General features: G+C 41.1%; 1 protein-coding gene across 1 annotated transcript in view; it reads right to left on the minus strand.

The window, feature by feature from the left end:
• Window positions 1-2235: 2235 nt before the first annotated feature.
• The window catches only part of MACROD2 (mono-ADP ribosylhydrolase 2), a gene marked incomplete at its 3' end in the record, with an annotated part of 3247744 nt that continues 3223282 nt past the window's right edge, over window positions 2236-26697 (minus strand). The window contains 3 exon segments of the mRNA XM_082250969.1: window positions 2236-2361; window positions 2802-2809; window positions 15646-15720. Of these exon segments, the coding sequence (XP_082107095.1) occupies window positions 2236-2361; window positions 2802-2809; window positions 15646-15720 (209 nt within the window).

The raw sequence follows: 26697 nt of genomic DNA on the forward strand, positions 1-26697 counted from the left end.
ACCTTTTGCCACATTTCAGGCTTCAAACATAAGGATATAAAACTGTATTTTTTTGTGAAGAATCAACAACAAGTGGGACACAATCATGAAGTGGAACACAATTTATTGGATATTTCAAACTTTTTTAACAAATAAAAAACTGAAAAATTGGGCATGCAAAATTATTCAGCCCCCTTAAGTTAATACTTTGTAGTGCCACCTTTTGCTGCGATTACAGCTGTAAGTCGCTTTGGGTATGTCACTATCAGTTTTGCACATCGAGAGACTGACATTCTTGCCCATTCCTCCTTGCAAAACAGCTCGAGCTCAGTGAGGTTGGATGGAGAGCATTTGTGAACAGCAGTTTTCAGTTCTTTCCACAGATTCTCGATTGGATTTAGGTCTGGACTTTGACTTGTCCATTCAAACACCTGGATATGTTTATTTGTGAACCATTCCATTGTAGATTTTGCTTTATGTTTTGGATCATTGTCTTGTTGGAAGACAAATCTCTGTCCCAGTCTGAGGTCTTTTGCAGACTCCATCAGGTTTTCTTCCAGAATGGTCCTGTATTTGGCTCCATCCATCTTCCCATCAATTTTAACCATCTTCCCTGTCCCTGCTGAAGAAAAGCAGGCCCAAACCATGATGCTGCCACCACCATGTTTGACAGTGGGGATGGTGTGTTCAGGGTGATGAGCTGTGTTGCTTTTACGCCAAACATAACATAACAAAATTTTGCATTGTTGCCAAAAAGTTCAATATTGGTTTCATCTGACCAGAGCACCTTCTTCCACATGTTTGGTGTGTCACCCAGGTGGCTTGTGGCAAACTTTAAACAACACTTTTTATGGATATCTTTAAGAAATGGCTTTCTTCTTGCCACTCTTCCATAAAGGCCAGATTTGTGCAATATACAACTGATTGTTGTCCTATGTACAGAGTCTCCCACCTCAGCTGTAGATCTCTGCAGTTCATCCAGAGTGATCATGGGCCTCTTGGCTGCATCTCTGATCAGTCTTCTCCTTGTATGAGCTGAAAGTTTAGAGGGACGGCCAGGTCTTCGTAGATTTGCAGTGGTCTGATACTCCTTCCATTTCAATATTATCGCTTGCACAGTGCTCCTTGGGATGTTTAAAGCTTGGGAAATATATTTGTATCCAAATCCGGCTTTAAACTTCTCCACAACAGTATCTCGGACCTGCCTGGTGTGTTCCTTGTTCTTCATGATGCTCTCTGCGCTTTAAACGGACCTCTGAGACTATCACAGTGCAGGTGCATTTATACAGACACTTGATTACACACAGGTGGATTCTATTTATCATCATTAGTCATTTAGGTCAACATTGGATCATTCAGAGATCCTCACTGAACTTCTGGAGAGAGTTTGCTGCACTGAAAGTAAAGGGGCTGAATAATTTTGCACGCCCAATTTTTCCATTTTTTATTTGTTAACAAAGTTTGAAATATCCAATAAATTTCATTCCACTTCATGATTGTGTCCCACTTGTTGTTGATTCTTCACAAAAAATTACAGTATTATTTCTTTATGTTTGAAGCCTGAAATGTTGCAAAAGTTCGAAAAGTTCAAGGGGGCCAAATACTTTCGCAAGGCACTGTATATAGATTAGGCCTGTCCCACCAGAATTATCAGGAGGCAGTCTAATTGGTACTTCTATACAAATGCGCTGTCTGCACCAGAAAACGTTAAAGAGGCTTTTAAGCATACAACATGCTATGCCCCTTCTGGACACTGGGTGTCTATAGCCCTACTATCTGGGTAGTCTCCATTTACAACATTCTTTTGCCTAAAAGTTTTCTAAAGACACTGACACATCCTTACAGAACTTGCGTATTTAATGAGCTTTTATTAATTTTTATTGTCAAACTTAAAGAAATGTTCTAATTACATACATAAACATCTTGAGGCTTGTCCATATACACATTCAGTGTTTCATAGAACGAGAGGCCTCTTTGTAATCATGTTATGGGATAACAAGTGGCCAAGCCAAATTACAAATTGAATTTCAAAACTCAATTAATATATTATGCATGTAAACTAAAGTATTCATTAATATCAACTTTGAATTTGTGAAAGATTATTAGCAAAGGAAAGAAAAGAAATGTAGCCTGAAGCTATGTTTAACATTTTCAACAAAAATAGAAATTACTAAACGCAATTCCAAAATTTAAAGTATTATACCAAAACCCTTTTCAACTGATAACAAGAAGAATCAAATCAGATAAACCCCTAAATCACACAGCCTGGAAGCCATAGAGTAACGCTCCAAGTGCGGTCTCATCTGCTACTACTGGAAGGATGTCACGCTTGTCTAACGTCATTGCTTCATTTTTCTTCACCTCTTTCGTCAGCCATATCTCCTAAAAAAAGAAGAAAAAAAAAGTTATATTATTTTAACTTATAAATATCACATTAAAATACTGACAAAGACCACCAAAACTGACATTTCCTTGCTGGGTAGATGACCACACAAGCATTTTGTATCTCATAGACCACCAGAGCAATATCTCTGTGTTCCCAGCTCCCATCTGCCAAAATAGTCATGATAATGTCTCCCTGATCCTGCTGTATTTTTTATTTAGTTACATAGTCATTTTGGAAAAAGACAATGTCCATTGAATTCAGCTAAAACACTTCGCATCCTCAGAATCCAAACCTGCAGTTGATCTACAGAAAATAACTATAACAAGTGTGTGCAGATTTATTCCAACAGGGCAAACATTCCTTCTAATCACCAAAAACAATCTGACTATTTTTTTGGTCATTCATGCCTCTCTTTAAATCTTTGCCTCTTTCTCACCCTGGAATCTGCAGATTGGCATAATTTGTTGTTGTTAGTTCAATGATCTACCAGGACAAACATATTGATATATTGATATATCCAAAGTGTTAATAATTAAGCATTTAAATATCAGCCTTGTGTGTTCTGACCCCTTTTAAATTAAGATATTTTAAATAATTTATCCTAACCTAGGAAAAAAAAAGTGATTTTAATACTTTAAGAAGATATAGCTGTGGACAGATATTTGGACACAAATCTCCTGCTAGAACCTCATCACCATCAATAACCAGAAAGGGAATTTTTCAAGAAAGCAATTATTTGATACCTATCAAAATATGTATTCTATGAGTAATAGGGATACATTTGCAATTTTATCTCAGTTTTATCAGTTTACATACACAATGATAATGTAACAAATATGTCATATGACAGAATTTTAATTTACTGTCGCTTTCAGCGAAACTGGGAAAAATATTTTGCATCTTTGTTAGTTTAACGTTCCCTTGGTTCAAATTAATTTAGACAGCCTTGAGCTGAGGGCAGTAAAACCACCACGATCTTTCATTTTCCTGGAAACCAGGAATCATTGCTGAAAGAGGTTACTTTTTAGATTATATGGTATAAACGGTTTGTTTTTGGACAGTTACTGTATAAAAATCCATTCCGTTATTGACGTAATCTGTCATCAAGTCTTTCACTTCTTTAATAAGCTGTGTGAACATGTAACAGCCCAGAGAGCAATGATGTATAATTATCCATGGCAACCATAAGTCAGCCCAAAGCTGCTCAAATTCTACAGACTATTAAAGGCTGGTTTCCAAAGGTAAGAACATACTGCTGTAGGCATCTTATTTAATGTAACATAAATGACAGAATTGTTAAGTTTAATGTGTAACTCTAACCAAAAAAAAGTATTTTCCATTATGGATTTATTTTCAGTATATGCACCCCAGGTATCCATAATGTCCAGGTGTTCTGACTAGGGATGATCGAACGGTTCGGGTCGACCATTGGTTCGACCCGAACATTGACTGTTCGAAATTCGGCCGAATTCCGAACTTTTTGCGGTAAAAGTTCAGAATTTGGCACCAGAATCGCCTAAAATGCAATGGGACAGGAACTGGGCTTTAAAAGCCCATGATTGGACCATAAATGTGACTAAAAGCCAATTGAGGGGGCAGGAGTCTGCTAGGAATGTGAATAGAGTGACTAGGGGGTCCAGAGGCCAATCAGTAGTGAATACGCCCCCCAGTATATAACATAGCCCCGCCAAATCTCTAGCACTGTAATAGAGGCTGTGGAAGAGAGCGGAAGCAGTTCTGTTACTCTTGCTGCTCCAGTGTCATTTAGCAATTATTAGTGTGAGGAAAGGGATATGCAGTGTAGTTAGGGCACTATATACCACTATAGTTAGATTCAATAATCTAGTTTCTGTAGGCAAAGTGTTAAGTGTCAGGGTGACAGTAGTGTAGGGTGAACTGACTCTGCTATGCCAGGGTGACAGAACTCTTCCATGTCAGGGTGACCGCCAGAAGAAAAAGATAATTTTTCTTGGCATTATTAGTAGAGCAGGGATAGGGTTCCGCTCCTTTCACACCTTGGCGTTTTTGTTTCAGGCGTTTATTGGGCATTTTTTGGGAGCGTCTTTGGAGGCAGGCATGACATCTAAACTTCTGTATAGGGGTATATATATATATATATATATGGAATCAAAAAACACCATTGTGAAGCCCTAAAACTCAATAAATGCCCCTAAAAAGTGCCTAGGGTTCTGGGTCAGTTCTTAAAAATTGTCGTTTTCGATAGAGAGACAATTATTGAAAAAATTATTGAAAAAAGAAAAAAGAGATTTCTTTGGATTTAGTGTCTAGGGGGGGGGGGGGGGTCTAAAAAGTGTACCTGTGAAGTTTCAGCTCTGTAGCATGTCCAGAACCAGAAAAAAAAGATAATTTTTCTTAGAATTTTTATTAGCGCAGGGATAGGGTTCTGCTCCTTTCACACCTGGGGGTTTTTGTTGCAGGCATTTATTGGGCATTTTTTGGGCGTCTTTGGAGGCAGGCATGACATCTGAACTTCTGTATAGGGGTATATATACACATACACACATATAGGTGTGAAAGGTGGGTAACACCATCCGTGCAAATAATTTCAGTAGCGCAGGGATAGGGTTCCGCTCCTTTCACACCTATATGTGTGTGTATATATATATATATATATGTGTGTGTGTGTATATATACCCCTATACAGAAGTTCAGATGTCATGCCTGCCTCCAAAGACGCCCAAAAAATGCCCAATAAACGCCTGAAACAAAAACGCCCAGGTGTGAAAGGCGCGGAACCCCATCCCTGCGCTAATAAACATTCTAAGAAAAATTATCTTTTTTTTCTGGTTCTGGACATGCTACAAAGCTGAAACTTCACAAGTAAAGTACACTTTTTAGACCCCCCAGACACTAAATCCAAAAAAATCCCTTTTTTCTTTTTTCAATAATTTTTTCAATAATTGGCTCTCTTTTAAAAACGACAACTTTTAAGAACTTTTTTTTTGTGGGATTAATAGTCCCTGGGGCATGACCCAGAACCCTAAGCACTTTTTAGGGGCATTTATTGAGTTTTAGGGCTTCAAAATGGTGTTTTTTGATTCCATATATATATATATATATATATATATATATACACACACATATATTTATATATATATATATATATATATATATATATATATATACCCCTATACAGAAGTTCAGATGTCATGCCTGCCTCCAAAGACGCCAAAAAAATGCCCAATAAACGCCTGAAACAAAAAGCGCCCAGGTGTGAAAGGAGCGTAGCCCCATCCCTGCGCTATTTAAATTCTAAGAAAAATTATCTTTTTTTTCTGGTTCTGGACATGCTACAGAGCTGAAACTTCACATGTACACTTTTTAGACCCCCAGACACTAAATCCAAAGAAATCTCATTTTTTTTTTTCAATATTTTTTTCAATAATTGGCTCTCTATCAAAAATGACAGTTTTTAAGAACTTTTTTTTGTGTGATTAATAGTCCCTGGGGCATGACCCAGAACCCTAGGAACTTTTTAGGGGCATTTATTGGGTTTTAGGGCTTCAAAATGGTGTTTTTTGATTACCAAAGTTCGGGTCCCATTGATTTCAATGGGGTTCTGGAATCCGGACCCGAACTTTCGGGAAGTTCGGGTGTTCTGGCCGAACCAAACTTTTCAAAAGTTCGATCATCCCTAGTTCTGACATGCACATACTTCATGAGTCGAAGGGCTTTTACACTAGTCTGTCCACCTCCAGTGCCCCCCTATTAACCAGTAAAGCTGCCCATCACAGTAATGAGGCTAAAGAAAAAAGGTTTATATACTTCAGGTTTGCTATAAAATAATTTTGTGCCAAATCTTGGCTTACAGGCTGTCCTTTAGGACTTGAGATGTGAAATTGGTTTAAAGAAAGAAAACATTTGTGGTCACTGCATGCTTTTCCATCTGTCAGGATAGGAAGTGATGGGAAATCTCTCCAAATGGGACACAAAAACTCATTGTAATGCAGTGGGAAGTCTGAGAAAGTTTTTATTGCTGTCTGTGCCTTTCTCTCTTGTGACAACCGCACCCCCTATTTCATGTAGCTGGGGTTCGCTCCTATAACGGCCAAGTAAAAGCATTCACAAGTGTGAATGCATCATAATGCAAGTAAGTCTGATCCAAACTGCAATACAGGCACCCAAAGATGCCTGCATGTACCTTTTATTATCCTCAAACACATTTGCTGGTGGACAAAATGCACAGCTATTGACTATTAGTCCTGTACTTAGAAAGTATAGGGCTGGACTGTCCACCCCACCCCACCCTGGGCAAATCCCGAAAGGTTATTTAAAGGAATAGATGGCAGTGACCTTTAATGGGATTTTGCCCAAGACATAAGGGGGTGGGACAGCTCTCAACTTGCTGAGAAATGTTGAGATTTGCATATCAGAATGCCCCTTGATTATTGGGTCTTGAAGTATTTATGAAGACCATAAAAATATATGCAGGCTCTTAATGATGCATTGAAACTCTCATTTTAGGAGTATCACACTTAAAGGTTTGCTTTAGGTGTTGAGGCATTCATTGTGTATGGCCCATTTTGCACAAATTAAAGCTTACTTTTCTGTTTTGTTGATGAGGATACTAATTTTACTTGTTTTCATTTATTTATGTTGTCATAGATATATAATAAGTACAATGCACACAGATATTTTTATAAGCAGTGGTCATTAACTGAGTGAGCCTGTAAAATAAGAGAACAAATTGCTGAAATTGTGATTTTAATTGTTAAATCACTGATGATCTTTTCTGAACCTAATGTTGAAAACACTAATAACATTTTATTTTCCTCACTCCCTTTACAGGGCATGATTTCAACGCCTTCCTTCTGACCACAGATCTTATCGGCCATATACTCATATAAATAACTGTACACCTTTTAAGGCAAGTAGTAGTTAGTCACATCCAAGTACCCAAGTTCTGTAATGTTAAAGACATTTCAGCACTTACCCAAGTGGCATCCTCTGTTCAAGTTATGGTTGGGAACATATCCTAGCATATACAGTATAGTCACATGCTGGGATATGTTCCCATAGTCATAACTCAGAAACCTTAATCTAATCTACATGGTGTGAAAGCAGATGTTGAATGTCCTTGAACATGAAAGAAAGTGTGAAAGTGGGAAACCACTCAGTTCTAATATACACTATATTACCAAAAGTATTGGGATGCTCGCCTTTACATGAACATTAATGGCATTCCAGTCTTAGTCCTTGGGGTTGAATATTGAGTTGGCCCACCCTTTGCAGCTATAAGAGCTTCAACTCTTCTGGGAAGGCTGTCCACAAGGTTTAGGAGTGTGTCTATGGGAATGTTTGACCATTTTTCCAGAAGGACATTTGTGAGGTCAGGCACTGATGTAAAGGAGAAGGTCTGGCTTGCAGTCGCTGCTCTAATTCATCCCAAAGATGTTCTATCGGGTTGAGGTCAGGACTCAGTGCAAGCATTTTCCTCCACCCCAAATTCGCTCATCCATGTCTTTATTGACCTTGTATGTGCACTGGTCCAAATCATTTAGTGGAGTGGGGGATTATGGTGTGGGATTGTTTTTCAGGGGTTGGGAACCCTTAAGGTGTCAGCATACCAAGACATTTTGGAAAATTCCATGCTCTCAACTTTGTGGGAACAGTTTAGGGATGGCCCCTTCCTGTGTTATCAGTGCACAAACAAAGTCCATAAAGAGATGGGTGAGTGAGTTTGGGGTGGAGGTACTTGACTTGCCTGCACAGAGTGCTGACCTCAACCCGATAGAACACCTAAGGGATGAATTAGAGCAGAGACTGCTCTACACCTAGAACCCTACAGACTAAGATGGAGATGCCATTAAAGTTCATGTGCTTTTAAAGGCAGACGTCCCAATACTTTTGGTAATATAGTGTACATAATCCAATTGCCATGTGATGAACAAGGAGAGAGCAAGGTCCGCATGCCACTCATACTGGCCAGTAAGGTAGGCCATAATAGTGATTGTGTGGGAGGCCAGAAGAATTTATTAATCCTTGGGAATTTTGGCCTATACACAGTTATGAATGTGAAGCCAATTGTAATGTGTAATGTACAACTAAGAAAACAAAATTAATAATATTATCTCAAATTAATTGAAGAGGGAGGTGGTGATGATTCAGAGAAAAGAAACACTTAGAAAAGATTTAAGGATTGAGGTTGAATTAGATTTTTTTTATAGTTACATTAGGCATTGTAAGTGGAAGGATATGTGTTAGATTGAACTATTAAGGTCAGGTTAAGTATTATGGCTTACTTTTGAGAGTTGGGTTATACTTTGGTGGTAGCCCAGTGTTAAAAGTTGTTTTTAGGGTATCAAGTAGTAGCGCTTAAGGGTTAGGTTAAGGTTACCGGTTAGTGTGTTTCAGAACAAAGCACCAGTTTACCAGGGCTGAAAACCAATGTACTGCACACTGTGTTGTAGTATCCTAATTTGCAGAAGGGAAAGACGTTTCCTGCTCTGTTGCAGCATGCTTTCAAGGTGATGTGCTGGTTTTTATTGAGGAAATGGGGTGGGCCCCAAAACATTTACATGTAGTATAATATAGAGCAACGTATGGTTAGCTTTAATCACTGCTACAAGGATACATTTTTTTCTTTAAGTAAGCTTACGTGTTGGTACATGCAAAACAGCAGAAACTGCAAAATAAAACATTTACATGTAGTATAATATAGAGCAACGTATGGTTAGCTTTAATCACTGCTACAAGGATACATTTTTTTCTTTAAGTAAGCTTACGTGTTGGTACATGCAAAACAGCAGAAACTGCAAAATAAGATTTTTCTATTCAAATATGCATTGCATATTGTTTCAACTTTTCTGATTTACATGAGAAAGATATGTGAGTAGATATAAAACAAAGGGCAACTTGTTCCTCCTGGCAATTTTGCACCATGAGCCCTGAATCTAGTTTGAAGAAGTGTTGAATAATACTGAATCTGATTCAACACTCAGGCATAGGCAGGCAAGTCATCATGTCAAGAATATGCAAGAGAATACATTCAAAATTATTGTTAAACAATAACAAAAAAGTATTACAGTGGAGTTCTTAGTGGAAATTTGCTATAGAGATCACTGTGCATAACAAGTCCTAACAACTGGCGTAATTCTTAAAGAAGAACTAAATTGTATCTGGGCCCAAAAAGCTGAAAACTCATATATTTTTTTTTAATATTCATAGCAAAATTACCCATCTATCCATATCGCCATGCTTTTTTTTTTTTGTAAAATTAGTTTAAGCAACTCCCCAGCTTTTCTAGCTACTTGAGTAAAGGCAAATTAATCATGTAGCATTTGCTTCCTGATATCCATGTGCCCTTAGCTCAAGAATGCAGGAGGGTGTGTTCAGCTGAGAAAGCCCCTCCTCTCCCCCCTGCTCCAGAAACAAAATGCCCATGGGGACTCCTGGGATGTATGACATCATTTTGGCTTGGGCCAGAAACGAGGAGGCAACTGAAGAAATGTAAAAAAAAGTTTGAAACAAGTAAATATAATATACCTCCCTATCTATTTACTAATGCTTGCAGCATTAATATTGATTGAGAGAGCTTAGTTCCACTTTAAAACTCTACTCTGGGATGGAAAAAAAATATACCCTTGAAATGGACTTTCTCCACAGTGTGTCGGTTAAAAAGTCCCCTTTCTATCAGGGGGGAGGGGGGATTTGTAGTGGAAGATACGCTATTGCCTACCACATCCCTTGCTCTAACAAGCTCTGATGTTCTCCTCGGCATCATCATGTACAATACAGAGATATTGGTTCTGCATTGTATGTGAGGAGGTAAGGGTGTGAAAACAGGCTAGAGTTTTTTTATTTTTCAACCTTAACTGGAAATATGGAATGTGGATTAGTTTTTATAGGTAGAGATGGACGAACATCGGCCAGGGCCGTTCGCGAACGTCAGCCGCAAATTTTCTCAAAAGTCCGCGAACCTCGAGTTTGTGGCGGGCCCCATTGACTTTAATGGGAGGCGAACTTTAAAAACATTTAGGTCATATTTGCAGCCACAAAAGACGTACTAGCTGTGCACGAATAGTCCCAGCACATGGACATAACAGAAGTATTGCAATTGAAAAAGTTGCCCTAAATTTTTTTTTTTTTTTTTTTTTACAGCAAACTTAGAACGTAGTATTCTTTGGCTGAAGGAACATTAGGCATTTACAGGATACAGAAGTAAGTGTCGGCCAGTATTGGCCCCAAAAATGAGCCCACATGGGTTTACCTGACAGCTAAGAACATAGTATTCTGTGGCTGAAGGTACATTAGGCATTTACAGGATACAGAAGTGTCGGCCATAAAAGCCCCCAAAAATTAGCCCACATGGGTTTACCTGACAGTTAAGAAGGTAGTATTCTGTGGCTGAAGGTGCATTAGGCATTCACAGGATACAAAAGTAAGTGTCGGCCTGTATAGGCCCCAAAAATTAGCTCACATGGGTTTAACTGACAGCAAAGAAGGTAGTATTTGATGGCTAGTGGTACATTAGGCATTCACACAGTATACAGAAGTAGGTGTCGGCCTGTATAGGCTGCAAAAATTAGCTCACATGGATTTAACTGACAGCAAAGAACGTAGTATTTAATGGCTAGAGGTACATTAGGCATTCACACAGTATACAGAAGTAGGTGTCGGCCTGTATAGGCTGCAAAAATTAGCTCACATGGATTTAACTGACAGCAAAGAACGTAGTATTTAATGGCTAGAGGTACATTAGGCATTCACAGTATACAGAAGTAAGTGTCGGTCAGTATAGACCCCAAAAATTAGCCCACATGGGTTTACCTGACAGCTAAGTACTTAGTATTCTGAGGCTGAAGGTACATTAGGCATTTACAGGATACAGAAGTGTCGGCAGTATAGGCCCAAAAAATTAGCCCACATGGGTTTACCTGACAGCTAAGAACGTAGTATTCTGTGGCTGAAGGTACATAAGGCATTCACAGGATACAGAAGTAAGTTTTGACCATAAAAGGCACCAAAAATTAGCCCACATGGGTTTACCTGACAGCTAAGAACGTAGTATTCTGTGGCTGAAGGTACATAAGGCATTCACAGGATACAGAAGTAAGTTTTGACCATAAAAGGCACCAAAAATTAGCCCACATGGGTTTACCTGACAGCTAAGAAAGTAGTAGTCTGTGGCTGAAGGTACATTAGGCATTCCCAGGATACAGAAGTAAGTGTCGGCCTGTATAGGCTCCAAAAATTAGCTCACATGGGTTTAACTCTCAGCAAAGAACGTAGTATTTGATGGCTAGAGGTACATTAGGCATTCACACAGGATACAGAAGTAAGTGTCGGTCTGTATAGGCTACAAAAATTAGCTCACATGGGTTTAACTGACAGCAAAGAACGTAGTGTATTTGATGGCTAGAGGTACATTAGGCATTCACAGTATACAGAAGTAAGTGTTGGCCATAAAAGGCCCCAAAAATTAGCCCACATGGGTTTACCTGACAGCTAAGAACATAGTATTCTGTGGCTGAAGGTACATTAGGCATTTACAGTATACAGAAGTAAGTGTCGGCCTGTATAGGCTCCAAAAATTAGTTCACATGGGTTTAACTGACAGCAAAGAACGTAGTGTATTTGATGGCTAGAGGTACATTAGGCATTCACAGTATACATAAGTAAGTGTCGGCCTGTATAGGCTGCAAAAATTAGCTCACATGGGTTTAACTGACAGCAAAGAAGGTAGTGTACTTGATTGCTAGAGGTACATTAGGCATTCACAGTATACAAAAGTAAGTGTCGACCTGCATAGGCTCCAAAAATTGGCTCACTTGGGTTTAACTGACAGCAAAGAACGTAGTATTTGATGGCTAGAGGTACATTAAGCATTCACACAGGATACAGAAGTAAGTGTCAGCCTGTATAGGCTGCCAAAATTAGCCATTCAATGGACATGAAATGCTTTTTATGCCGCGAAAACAAGGACCAGGAATTGTTGTGGGGGGATGGCGGTCTGGCGGATATTTGTGGCCTGTCATGTGGAATTTCAATGAAACATGGTCTACTGGTCACATGTGTTGAATTCCTCAGAGACCCATGCCTCATTAATTTTTTATAAATGTGAGGTAGTCTACACTGTCATGAGCTAGGCGAGTGCGCTTATCGGTCACGATCCCCCCTGCTGCGCTGAATGTCCTTTCGGACAGGACACTGGACAAGGGGCAAGCCAACAGTTCCATTGCAAATTGTGCAAGATCTGGCCAGAGGTCAAGCCTGCCCACCCAGTAGTCCAGGGGTTCATCACTCCTCAGAGCGTCCACATCGGTAGTTAACCCGATGTAGTCGGACACCTGTCGGACACCTTTTTTTACGCTCCAACATTTGAGCCACAGAAGCCTGCCTTTTTCCAGAACAACGTGATGACGGCATCATGGAAGGTGGAGTGTTGGACAACTGTGAGGAGAGAGGAGTAGAAAAAGGAGAAGGAGAAGAGGCTGGACGGTGAGAGCCTGGAGTGTGGCTTTGTGGGTTCTGACAGTGTTGCTCCCACTGGGTTCGATGATGGGATTTCAGGTGCCTTCTTAAGGCAGTTTTCCCTAGGTGAGTGTTGAGCTTACCACGACGTATGCGTTGACTGCAAAGAGTGCAGATGGCAACACTGTTGTCAGCAACGGACACATTAAAAAAAGCCCACACTGCGGAGCCATGTGACAGCGTCCTGGGAGCGCCAGATGTGACTGTACATGGTTGATGGCTCGCTCCTGATACATTTGCAGTCTGCTTTGTACCTCTTGTGCAATGCAAGTTCTGCCTGCCTCTCCTCCCTATCTACCGGTCCGTCAGTTTGCCAGTTCTACAAATAATTGGCCAGTAACTGTTGTCACTGTGTGTAGCACAGTTAACACAGCAAAAGAGGCCACATTTTTGCAGGACTAAAATACACTCTTAGAAAATTATACTGTTAAATAACACCCCACGTCAATATGTAGTATTGGGGGGGCCATTGGTGTATCACACCAGTTCAAAAAATGGCCAGTGAGTTTGGCACTGTGTGTACCAGACTTAACTCAGCAAAAGAGGAAATATTGTTGCAGGACACAAATACACTTGTAAAAGTTTACTCAGATAACACCCCACTTCAATATGTGGTATTGGGGGGCCACAGGTTTATTACAACAGTTCTACAAATAATTGGCCAGTAACTGTTTTCACTGTGTGTAGCACAGTTTACACAGCAAGAGGCCAAATTTTTGCAGGACTAAAATACACTCTTAGAAAATTATACTGTTAAATAACACCCCACTTCGATATGTGGTATTGGGGGACCACAGGTTTATTACACCAGTTCTACAAATAATTGGCCAGTAACTGTTGTAACTGTGTGTAGCCCAGTTTACATAGCAAGAGGCCACATTTTTGCAGGACTAAAATACACTCTTTATAAGTATAATTTATACTGTTAAATAACACCCCACTTCAATATGTGGTATTGGGGGCCACTGGTCTATCACAGCAGTTCAAAAAAATTGGCCAGTGAGTTTGGCACTGTGTGTACCAGACTTAACTCAGCAAAAGAGGCAATATTGTTGCAGGACACAAATAAACATGTAAAAGTATACTCAGATAACACCCCACTTCAATATGTGGTATTGGGGGGGGGGGGCATTGGCCTATCACACCAGTTATAATACATTATAAGTGCTTATGTCACTGTTTGTAGTATTGCTGCAGCAACGCTCAGTCACCACACCTGTCACAATGCTGCACAGTGCACAATAATACTACTAATCCACTATAATATGCTTTCTGCAAAGTATATTATAATGTGGATTACCCCCCTCCCCCCCCCCTTTTTAGTGCACTGCAAAAAATTTGCAGCCCTTTAAGTGACTTTTGTGGAAATTAACAGAGCGATTTGTGTCACTGCAGATGCCGATCTCTAACTGCCCCTAAAGCACAGACTGGATACCTGACCCTATACTGAAGAGACTGTAATAGACACATACCGACATTGCAGCCCTTTAAATTACTTTTTGTGGACATTAACAGAGCGATTTGTGTCACTACAGATGCCGATTTCTTTTTGCCCCTAAAGCACAGACTGGATACCTGTCCCTATACTGAAAAGAGACTGGACCTATATCGAAATACCAGCCCTGAAAAGGACTTTTATGGACATTAACAGAGCGATTTGCGTGTGACTACTGCCGATCTCTAACTGCCCTAAAGCACCGACTGGATACCTGCCCCTAACCTGAGACTAGTAGACCTACACCGAAATACCAGCCCTGAAAAGGACTTTTGTGGATCTTCACAGAGGTATTTGTGTCTGGCAATCTCTCCCTCATGAGCACAGCAGACCTCTCCCTACACTGGCAAAAAGCGGAATGTGATATGGCCGACAGCTCAGGTCTATTTATAGGGTAGGGGGCATGTCCATGTGCTGAAATGTTTTAATTGGCTGTCCCGTTCCACCTGACGGCTGTGTCATGGGTCAAAGTTCTCCCCAATGTAAACTAATATGGCCGCCGCGAAGAACGCCATGTGTTCGCAAATTTGGTGGGTAGCGAACAAGCAAAATTCGCCATGAACCGACCGACGGGCGAACCACAAGGCCTTCTCTATTCATAGACACCGTGGTTTCATAAATTAAAACATTTATTTTATAACTCAGTATATGCAGTACTGCATAGTTGGAAACACCATTGCTAAAGCTTAAAGTGGGATTAAACTCCCATCTCTGATTTTTTTTTACCTTATTATAGGACTACCTATAGGTACTGTAAATATCTCCTAAACCTGCTCCGTTTAGGAGATATTTACTGTACATGCAGCCAGCGACGTCACCGGCGAATGGGCTCTGAAAGAACGGTCACCCAGACCTCTCCTTCAGAGTCATGTGCCATAAACGGCGGTTCTCAGGCGCATGTGCAGGAGTGATGTCATTGCAGCTCCAGCCAGTCATATAACCAGACACCACGAACCTGGAAGGAAGACTGGGTGAAGATGGGAGTGCCTGTAGTGGTGATAGCTTGACTCAGAAAGGCTTCATTTTCAGGTAGGTTTAACATATTGTGCTAGTATTCCATGCATACTAGCACATTATGACATGACCTTTAAGGTTAGAAAATTAAAAAAAAAAACACCCATCAATTTACTACCACTTTTTTTAGACAATAAGATATTGCTGGACAACAATTGTAGCATCATTCCTGCTTTTTAAAGCAATGTGGCTACAAATGTATTCAGTATTTAGAACACTGATGTTGATTTTTTAAACAACATAAATATTATATTGATGATAAATATATAGAGCCTACCATCTTGGATGTCTGATTGTGCTGGCTTGCATGTATCATTGCTCTGCTCCATCACTTGTGAATCAGGGTTTAATTCTATGAGAAACAAAAGAAAGAATAATTATATTACCATACAAAATACTCTGACAATTCTGATTCCATTGTTAAAATACTTTGAAATATCAGTTTTGAATGGAATTATCGGAATTATCCTTTCAAGTTTTTTGTTAATGCTGGATAGTGCAAATATTTCTGGTCTACACCCCCAATTATCTCTTTTTGGAAAACCAAGAAAAAAAAACAAGGACTTTAAGATTTGCACAGGAAAATCACCTATCCTTACCAAAAGGCTGGGCATAAAAAGGAAAAGTCTATAATAAAGAAAACAATTCTTCCTGGTAAATCCATTTATTAAAAATAAAAGTGGCCAGTGCTCTCAAACTCCAAAAAAACAACAATATCTCTGTAAAACCGAAGATCAGGCAACATATGTCTATCAACTTCTTCCTATTATTCCTCACTTTATCCTTTCTCTGAACCATATCTTCTGTTCCAGTGATTTAAAAAAAAAAAAAAAAAAACATATAATATAGTGTAGTATGCTCAACCCACCATGCCTCAAATCTTATCCTATATGCTCCCTTTAGCAATAAAATTCAGTGTCAATACATAACCATATGTGTATTTGTTCTACAGTGTTCTTCCTTATATCCCCTTACCCTTCATATACTTGGTGTATGTCCAATCAATAGCTATCATATTCTTCTCAACTCTGTGTCAACCCCTGTGCTGCTAAATCTTGTTAGTGATTTAATATCTAGTTGGAGTATTGGTGGGTTTGGCGTGGATGTTTCAGCTTCGATGTTATAGGCTCCGTTCACATTAGGTCGCTCCGACTTCGGGGGCGACCTGTGAAGTCCCGTGCACCGCGACCTCGGCGCGACTTGCACGGACTTCATATAATGAATGTCTATGCAAGTCGCTCCGAGGTCGCCCCGAAGTAGTACAGGACCCTTTTTCTAAGTCGGAGCGACTTGTGTCGCTCCTATTAGAACGGGTCCTGTAGCACTGCATGGACCGCGACTTGTCAGGCTGACAAGTCGCCTGACAAGTCGCGGTAGTGTGAATAGGGGCATAGTGTTTCGTTTGCCAAGCTTTGTTTTTTAGCTACTTTTTTTACATAAAAACCAGCACAGTACAGATGCTAAATCAATCATAGTTCTCTACATGACCCTCAACTTCTCAAACTAAATAGGAAACCACCTTAGAGATCCAACAAGAAGGGGGTTGACAGTAAAACAGAAAAAACATTGTCTCTCTTTTCTACCATAAAATGGATTTACCAGAAAGATTTGTCTTCTTGCTTTATTTTATGCATGCCCCACACATACTTATATATGCTACATTCCTGGTGGGTCCACCAGTCTGGATGCCCTCACAAGTTGAACAGCCTTCTCATGATTTTATCAGTAAACCCCTGGTCCCTTGTGTCAGAACATTGTGGAAACATCTAGATCCAGCTCCATCAACTACAGCCACCATTACTTTTAGGAAGAAAATGATCAGTTAACTACTTTCACCTGTTTTCTGTTTAGGTGCCTTGTGGACAGCGTATCTTTACCAAATATTTTACCAACAATAGCTTCATACAATACCACTAACCCATGTCTACTATTTTTCGCTCTTTTTTAACCTGATTTACAAGCCATGTGCACAAAGCATTATCAATCTCAAAATGATAGTTATAGTACACTACATGGTATAGTTGCTTATATATGTACAATATATGGTGCTAAAGATTGCTCTATTGAATAGAACTGGCTATCTGTCCTAATATGACAAACTTAGGCAGGTGCCTAGAGGTATCATTTGGCTGGTAGTAGGAGTTATACATCTTTTTAATCCTTGTTGTACTCACTAAACAAAATTTTTTTTTTTTTTTTTAATTATTCGTAATTTTTATTTTTTTCCAAAAAATTACAAAGTAATATAAGCAAACATAAATCAAAATAAAATATAATAAAATTTAAAAGAAGAAGTTATAATAAGCAATTTGATGGTACAAGTACCAATATAGGTTTCTTTTAATGTTTCAAAAGGTTTCGGTACAAAAATAATATTGGATTTGGAGATGTTACTATGCTTAGTCTCAAAGCATGGAAGAATAATTTACTAAGGTAATGCACCATAGTATTAGGATTGCTTTAGAAAAGCATTTATAGCAGTATGCTCATAAGAGCCACATGAAAAATGTAATACATGTAAAAATGTAACAAATAAATATGTACTATTTTAAGCAAAATTTTCAAGATTGGATAATTGTTGTACCCTAAAAGTCCCAGTTGGTTGGTTTTTGGTCTATAGCCTTACGAGAGATGTGTACATGTACTAATGTGACCCTTGCAACTATAGTTTGTAATGTAATGTTTTTGGATATACTGTACATGTCAAAGAGGTCAGACTAATGCAAACAATATTATTAATGTGGTCATTAAATAAATAACTTGGTTCTATGTATAGTATGTAAATATCACAGATGATTTTTAAAAATGTTGCCAGATATTGTGTGATGCCAGGTAGACCACAATGTAGAGGTCTCTGGACATTGCTGTTGTAATTATATGCTATTGTCAAAGCACTGGTGGAGGGGAGGAAGGCATAGACATGGACTAATAATGCACTCATGGTTTATCATACTCATTGCCATAGGATGCCGTAAGTTCAGTCTAATGAACATTACAGAGTTGAAACAATGGATGTAAACTGGGCTCTAGCTAGAGCACAGCGTTTATTTCTGCTCCAATGCTCTAGAGGTGTGCAGATATATATTAATCCATTTACATATTTTATACTCCATGTTATTAGTATTAATTAGTACTATATGTTACTAGTATTAATTTGCTGGAAAAGCAAATCTAAAAGCAGTCTAGCTAATTATATGAACAGAGAATGAGTATTGTCTTAAGTGCCCTCTCTTCCCCGTTGTGCAGGAATATTAAGATGTCTGGAAAGGAGAGATGTCTGTCAAATGTAAACCTCAAGGATGACAGTTTTAGAAGATTTAATGAAATGCTTTGTGTATTTAAATGAGCAAGTTCTCACGTATTGTATCATGTACCACTGATCCTAAATTTAACATGTAAGTAATATTATATAGTATATATATAATAGTTATTATACTATTGTTTGAAGGGAATCTTGCCATGGTCATCTCAACAAATGTGCTTGCTACCCAGCATTTGTTTATTGAGACTGTGGTTATGGTAGGGAGGTTGTCATATTGAAAATGATGCTTAATCTATCCATCAACCATGTACGGTCACATCTGTAGCTCCCAGGACGCCGGCACATGGCTCTGCAGTGTGGGCTTTTTTTAATCTGTCCACTGCTGACAAAAGTGTTGCCATCTGCAGCCTTTGCAGTCAACGCATAAGTTGCGTTAAGCCCAACAATCACTTCGGGATGACCGCCTTAAGAAGGCACCTGGACTCCCATCACTGAGCCCAGTGGGAGCAACGCCATCAGAACCGACAAAGCCACACTCCAGGCTCTCACCATCCAGCCCCTTCTACTTCTCCTCTCTCCTCACAATTGTCCTCCACTCCACCTTCCATCATGCCGTCCTCAAGTTTTTCTGGAAAAAGGCAGGCTTCCGGGGCCCAAATGTTGGAGCGGAAAAAAATGATGACGCCGGATAACCCTCTTGCCCAACGGTTGACCGCTGGCTTGTCGGAACTGATAGCCCGTCAACTACTGCCATATAAACTGGTGGACTCGGAGGCCTTTAGAAATTTGTGGCCATTGGAACACCACAATGGAAGGTACCAATATTTCTCACAGAAGGGCATCCCAGAGCTATATGGCCATCTTCAGCGGCAAGTGAATGTATCTCTGGCACACAGTGTCGGTGCCAAGATACATCTGACCACAGACACGTGGTCTAGCAAACACTGGCAGGTCAGGTATAGAACTTTTACTGCCCACTGGGCGAACCTTCTGATGGCTGTCAAGCATGTAACCCGTGCCACCCGTGTAGATTTGGTTTTACCGCCACGGATTGCATGCAGGCCTGCCTCTTCTTCTCCTCCATCCTCCCTCTCCTCCTCGGCTGACTCCTCCTTTTCCGCTGCTACCGTCTCTTACACTGCGCCGCCCACGATCCCCAGAACCTATTCGACATGCCAGGTGAGAAGTTTCCATGCTTTTCTGCCTCTGTTGTGCTTGGAAGCCAAGAGCCACACTAGTCCTGCACTCCTTTCAGCTTTGCGTTCACAGGCAGATCAGTGGCTAACACCGCTCAATTTTACAGTTGGCAATGTGGTGTGCGACAACAAGGGCCAATCTGCTGAGCGCGCTGAAACAGGGCAAAATTACACACATGCCATGCATGGCACATGTTCTGAACTTGGTCGTGCAGCTTCGTTGTCAAATACCCTGGGGTCCAGGACGTCTTGCGGCAGGCCAGGAAATTTTTGGCTCATTTTACACAGCCATGGCTCGCCTTGCTGACATTCAGCGGTGACACAACCTGCCTGTCAGTCTTTATTGTGACTGCCCAATGTGATGGAACTCAACCTTGTATATGCTTGACAAGCTGATCCAGCAGAAACGTGCAGTTAACGACTACCTGTACGAACTCTGCGGCAGGTCAGGTTCTGGGGAGTTTTTTTCACCGTGCCAGTGGCTGCTCATGCACGACGCATGCACACTTCTGCGGCCATTTGATGAGATCACCAAACATCGTACCTTACGCCTTTTTTCAGGAGCGTGCGCTGCGTCGTGACATTGATCAAGCTGTTGAGGAACAGGAGCAGGAAGATGAGGAAGTCACAATGCTGGATTAATTCCCAGGGGGGGGCTACTTCATATGAGACAAGTCAACAACAGGAGTCTGAAGAGGAATCAGAGGAGGATGGTGACGGGGTGGATGAGGAGGAGCAAGAAGAGCATACTTTAAACCTTTTTGGGATCCCTGATGTTGTCCGTGGATGGGGGGAGGAGAACGAGGACGACATTATCCTGGATGATAAGCAGGAGCCAGGCCACTACACCGCTTCCAGTTTAGTGCAAATGGAGGCCTTCATGTTCCAGTGTTTTAAGAGGGACCCCCCGTATAAAAAGCATAAAGGGCAAGGACCTGTACTGGGTGGCAACATACTTAGACCCCCGGTACAAACAAAAAATGGCGGAAATGTTACCACCATCACAGAGGGCTGTCAGAATGCAGCACTTCCAGGCCTTGCTTTGGGAAATGCTGCATTCTGCTTAAGCGTGCACTGGCAGAGGAATTTCTACTCACAGAGAAACAGCTGGGGGTAGCAATCCAAAAATGCCTGCAAGAAGAGGGCGGTTTGAAGATGTGTTGGTCACTTCTAATATGAGATCATTGTTTCAGCCGACCCATCTACAGCTGTCCTCCGGATCCAGCATCAGGGAACGCCTAGACCGACAGGTGTCTGACTACATCGGGTTAACGAGAAGTGATGAACCCCTGGACTACTGGGTGGGCAGGCTTGACCTCTGGCCAGAGCTTGCAGAATTTGCAATGGAACTGTTGGCTTGCGCCTCGTCCAGTGTCCTGTCCGAAAGAATGTTCAGCGCAGCAGGGGGGGGGTCATGACCGATAAGCGCACTAGCCTAGCTCATGACAGTGTTGACTACCTTACATTTATAAAAATGAATCAGGCATGGATCTCGGAGGAATCTAACACATGTAACCAGTAGACCATGTTTGATTCCAATTCCTCATGACAGCCCACAAATATCCGCCACCACCCATAACAATTCATGGTCCCTGTCTTAGGTAAATACAGCGGCATAAAAGGCCTTTTATGTCTGTTGAATGCCTAATTTTTGTTGCCTGTAATGGCCAAAACTTGTTTATCCTGTGAATGCCTAATGTACCTCCAGCCACAGAATACAAAGTTTGTTGCTGTGAGGTGAAGGCCTGTGGGCTAATTTTTGGGGCCTGTACTGGCCGACACTTACTTCTGTATCCTGTGAATGCCTAATGTACCTCCAGCTACAGAATAGAAAGTTCTCTGCTGTCAGGTGAACGCCTGTTAGCTAATTTTTGGGGCCTGTACTGGCCGACACTTACTTCTGTATCCTGTGAATGCCTAATGTACCTCCAGCCACAGAATACAAAGTTCCTTGCTGTCAGGTGAACACCTGTTGGCTAATTTTGGGAGCCTGTACTGGCCGACACTTACTTCTTTATCCTGTGAATGCCTAATTTTTCAGACTGGCATTGAAAATCAATGGGTCTGTAAACGTTGCGCTAAATTGTGGAAAGGATGCGGACCCATTTTACAGATGTGTGAATGGACCCTATATGTATTTGACATGTATTTACCGGCTGCTGTCAGTTCTGGCTGATTTAGAAAAAAAATAAATAAATTTTTTGGCTGAAAAAAAAAAAAATTATGGCAACTTTTCCAATAGCAATACTTCTGGTATGTCAGTGTCTATGTCGTGGGACTATGGTGCACAGCTAGTAAGTATTTTGTGGCTGCAAATATGACCTGGAGGTTTTTAATGTTCGCCTGCCATTAAAGTGAATGGGGTCCGCCGCAAACTTGCGGTTTGCGAACATTTGAGAAAGTTTGCTGATCGCATTCGCGAACCGCCCCCTTCGATGTTCATCCATCACTAACCATCATGTAGCAGGAAAGCAGCAGCAACACAGACACCTTTCGTGATATACAAATGCTTACTAGTAACCTGTTTAGACACATTTTACGTTTTTTTTTTTATCAATCAGAAGTACAACTGATGGACGAACTTGCTGAAGCTGTAGTCTGTGTGGTTTCCATAGTTTTATTTTGCAGCTTGGAGAAGGGCCTCAACAGGTTACGAGTAATTGCTTAAATAACTCGAAAAGCGCAAATGTGCTGCTGTTTCCCCGCTATATGATGGTATTATCTGTAATTCAAGAATAAAGCAGAGTAAGAGTGCAGCTATCAATTTCATGTTTTGTACTGTGATGTGTGACCGATGAGCCGAGCTGGCACCTTTAAGGAACCAACAAATGGCAACTGCCCCAACCTATAACTGGCCTTAACAGCAAGGAGCATATGGAAGGGTGATGCATGTCAAAGAAATACAAAGAAAAATTCCTAGCTCATTTCACCACCCAGCCTGCAACAAACCAATATGTCCTGTCTAACATGCATAAGCTGCAGAGGCAGTGACAAGACACTCCAGTATTAGCAGGCACACTAGATGGGCAACAATGAGACAACCTCCAAAACAGGAATGGTTTTACAGGTGGAGGCTACTGACATTTTTTTTTATCCCTACTCATCTTTTCTGACTGTTTTTTACTAGTTTTAAGACAAACAGAGATGTACTGGCGCAACAGGAACTTAGAGGCAAACCTCAATGAACATGCTATGGGGACATGTAAGGCAGAACCAAACATTGAGGGTTACTAAAAAGTCCATAAGTCCATAAAACAACAGGTCTGTGCAACTTGAAGGCAGCTTAATCGCAAGGAAAGAAGATGAACTTGCAGGTACTGGAAGAGAAGACAAGCGCCACTCTAAGTGCAGTATGACTCTGTGTTTATGGAGAAAATCACCATGCTAGGTACTCACATTTGCATGAAATAAAAACAGCAATGGATAAACTCTCAAGGGCTCGGTATGTCCGAAAATCTGGGCGGAAAGGCACCGGTATTGTCCGGAGATCCGTGTCTGATCGTAAGATCGGCGATATTCGGACCCTGGGGGACACTGCGGCGCCTCCGGCGGCGGACTTCCGGTTTGAGCGTGGAGTGTGGACGTGATGACGTAGGCAACGCGTTGTCGGAGCTACGCTCCTTCCTCAGGCCTCTAGACACGCCATCTTGGAGAGGGGCATTATATAGGAAAAAAAAACACTCGACTACCGCAGGGTCCTAAACTCAGTCCTGATATACTAAAAAGCTTCACTAGGATTGCCTGAACGGTAGTGTTGGCTGGGAATAATCTTGTCCCCCAGTGTCCCCGGGGTCCGAATATCGCCGATCTTCCGATCAGACACGGATCTCCGGACAATACCGGTGCCTTTCTGCCCAGATTTTCGGACATACCGAGCCCTTGAGAGTTTATCCATTGCTGTTTTTATTTCATGCAAATGTGAGTACCTAGTATGGTGATTTTCTCAATAAACACATACTGCACTTGGCGCTTGTCTTCTCTTCCAGTACCTGCTTTTTACTAGTTTTGCATTTGGCTAGGGTCAGTGTCACTACTGGTAGCAAGGGGCATAAGGCGATACTTGGACCCTATAGAGGTTACACATGCAGTCCAACTCCTCCAGGATGGCTCATCATTACGCTCCATTGCCAGAAGGTTTACTGTGTCTCCCAGCACAGTCTCAAGAGCATGGTGGAGATTCCAGGAGACAGGTAGTTACTTTGGAGTGCTGGACAGGGCCAAATAAGGTTCTTATCCCATCAGCAGGATCAGGATCTGCTCCTTTGTGCAAGGAGGAACAGGATGAGGGCTGCCAAAGCCCTACAAAATGATCTCTAGCAGGCCACTGGTGTTAATGTCTCTGACCAAACAATAAGAAACAGACTTCATGGTCTGAGAGGCCAACGTCCTCTGATTTGCCCTGTGGTGTTCACTGCCTGGCCCCATGAGGCTTGATTGGCATTTGCCATTGTACACCAGAATTGGCAGGTCGACCACTGGCGGCCTGTGCTTTTCACAGATGAGAGCAGGTTCACCCTGACCACATGTAACAGACGTGAGATTGTCTGGAGAAGCCATGGAGAACATTATGCTGCCTGTAACATGGTTCAGCATGACCAGTTTGGAGGTGGGTCAGTAAAAATCTGGGTAGGCATATCCATGGAGGGACGCACACACCTCTACAGGCTAGACAATGGCACCCTGACTGCTATTACATATGGGGATAAAATCCTTGGAGCCATTGTCAGACCCTACGCTGGTGCAGTGGGTCCTGGGTTGCTCCTGGTGCAGGACAATGCCTGGCTTCATGTGAGGAGAGTATGCAGCCAGTTCCTGGAGGATGAAGGAATTGATACCATTGAATGGCCCCTCACGCTCTCCTGACCTAAATCCATTAGAATACCTCTGGGACATTATGTTTCGGTGAACCTCAGTCTGTTCACCGAAACAGACTGAGGAGCTCAGTGATGCCCTTGTCCAGATCTGAGAGGAAATACCCCAGGCCGCCATCCGTCTTCTCATTAGGAGCATGCTCCGACATTGTCAGGCATTCATTCAAGCACAGGAAGACCATACAAATTACTGAGTACCATTTTCAGTTGCTGCAATAAAATTAAAATGGACTAGCCTGCTGCATCATTTTTTTACTTTGATTTTCGGGGTGTCTTTGAATTCAGCCCTTTGTTGGCTGATAATTTTCATTTCCATCAAAGGATGTGGCATCCTTTCTTTTCTAACACATTACCCAGTCCATATCAGTATAGATATCCAGCATGATATTTTTCCCCATTGAGATCTGATGTGTTTTCAAAGTGTTACTTTAAATTTTTTGAGCAGTGTATATACATTTTGAGAGTCCCCATAGTGGGAGCAAATATATCATAATGGATAGATTGAAGGCAGTTATGCACCATATCTAAAGACTGGCAAATTGTAATATATTAACACTTTTGTTTTTGTGTTTTAGATACACTTTAAGTAGGGTTGGAATGCATTTTTTGTCCACTTTAGATGTAAATAATGCTTTTTACAGTTTTTGTTCTTAACATGCATGACAAAAAGATGGAGATTTGTAGATAGGTTTACAGCAATAGGGAGAGAGGACTAATGTGAATCTTTAATTTGTCCATTAAAGCGGAGTTCCACCCAAATGTGGAACTTTCACTCATTTGATTCCTCCCCCCCACTGGTGCCACATTTGGCACCTTTCAGGGGGGAAGGGGGGAGGGGGGGAACGGGTACCTATTTTTGACAGGTACCCTTCCCCACTTCCGGGAACAGCGCCACTGCGAAGTGAGGACCCCTCCTCCTACCTCCCGCCACCAAGCCAATCCGAATGTGCAGCGCGCTTCGTGCATGCGCAGTAGGGACCCATCCGTGAAGCCACAATGCTTCCCTGCTGGGTTCCCTGACTGGCAATGGCGGCGGGAGCACCCGACATCCGATGGAAACATCGTCTGCGGTGCTGACATCGCTGGACTCCAGGACAGGTAAGTGTCCTAATATTAAAAGTCAGCAGCTACAGTATGTGTAGCTGCTGACTTTCAATTTTTGGGGGGTGAGTGGAACTCCGCTTTAAAGAGAGAAATATAGGGGCTACCACTAAGGATGTAGAAAGGGAAGTCACTATAAAGTTGTAACCCCTCTTACTTGCTTGGACTTAAAATAAACGCAATAGCCAAGCAGGTAGCATCTTCAGAAGCTACCTGCTTGGCTATTGCGTTTATTTTAAGTCCAAGCAAGGGTCAGAAGGGTCAGAAATGGCATTCTGTGTTTTTCTTTTCATAAAGGTTTCTTTTAAGTGAGTGTAAAATATGTAAATTGCAGTCAGTGGCTTATAAACCATATACCACCTGTAAAAAAAAAAAAAACAGACACCAAGTGGAAGACGTGATTAATTAGCAATAAACTTGCGTATGGTAATTGGAATTTTTATATGTACATAGATAAGCTTTCAGAGAAAAGTATATCTGCCTTGCATTTTTAATTAATAGTTTGACTTCTGGCCACTCACTGTTTTTTGGAAATAATAAATAATGTGTCTGTCCTATCCTTTTTACAAGGTTAATGCAAGCCTAAACATTTATACTAAAAACTTTCTTGGTTTGAATTAGCGTTTACATAAGATATGTACAAATATGTGTGTGTATGTATATGTTAATGCACACACTCTATATACAGTATATAAAATGAAGTCCAGGATTGCTATATATATATATACACACACACTCACAGTATCTCACAAAAATGAGTACACCCCTCACATTTTTGTAAATATTTATTATATCTTTTCATGTGACAACACTGAAGAAATGACACTTTGCTACAATGTAAAGTAGTGGGTTACAGCTTGCATAACAGTGTACATTTGCTGTCCCCTCAAAAAAACTCA

This window comes from Pelophylax lessonae (genome assembly GCF_965119305.1).
Source record: "Pelophylax lessonae genome assembly, chromosome: 3".
NCBI classification, from domain to species: Eukaryota; Metazoa; Chordata; class Amphibia; order Anura; family Ranidae; genus Pelophylax; species Pelophylax lessonae.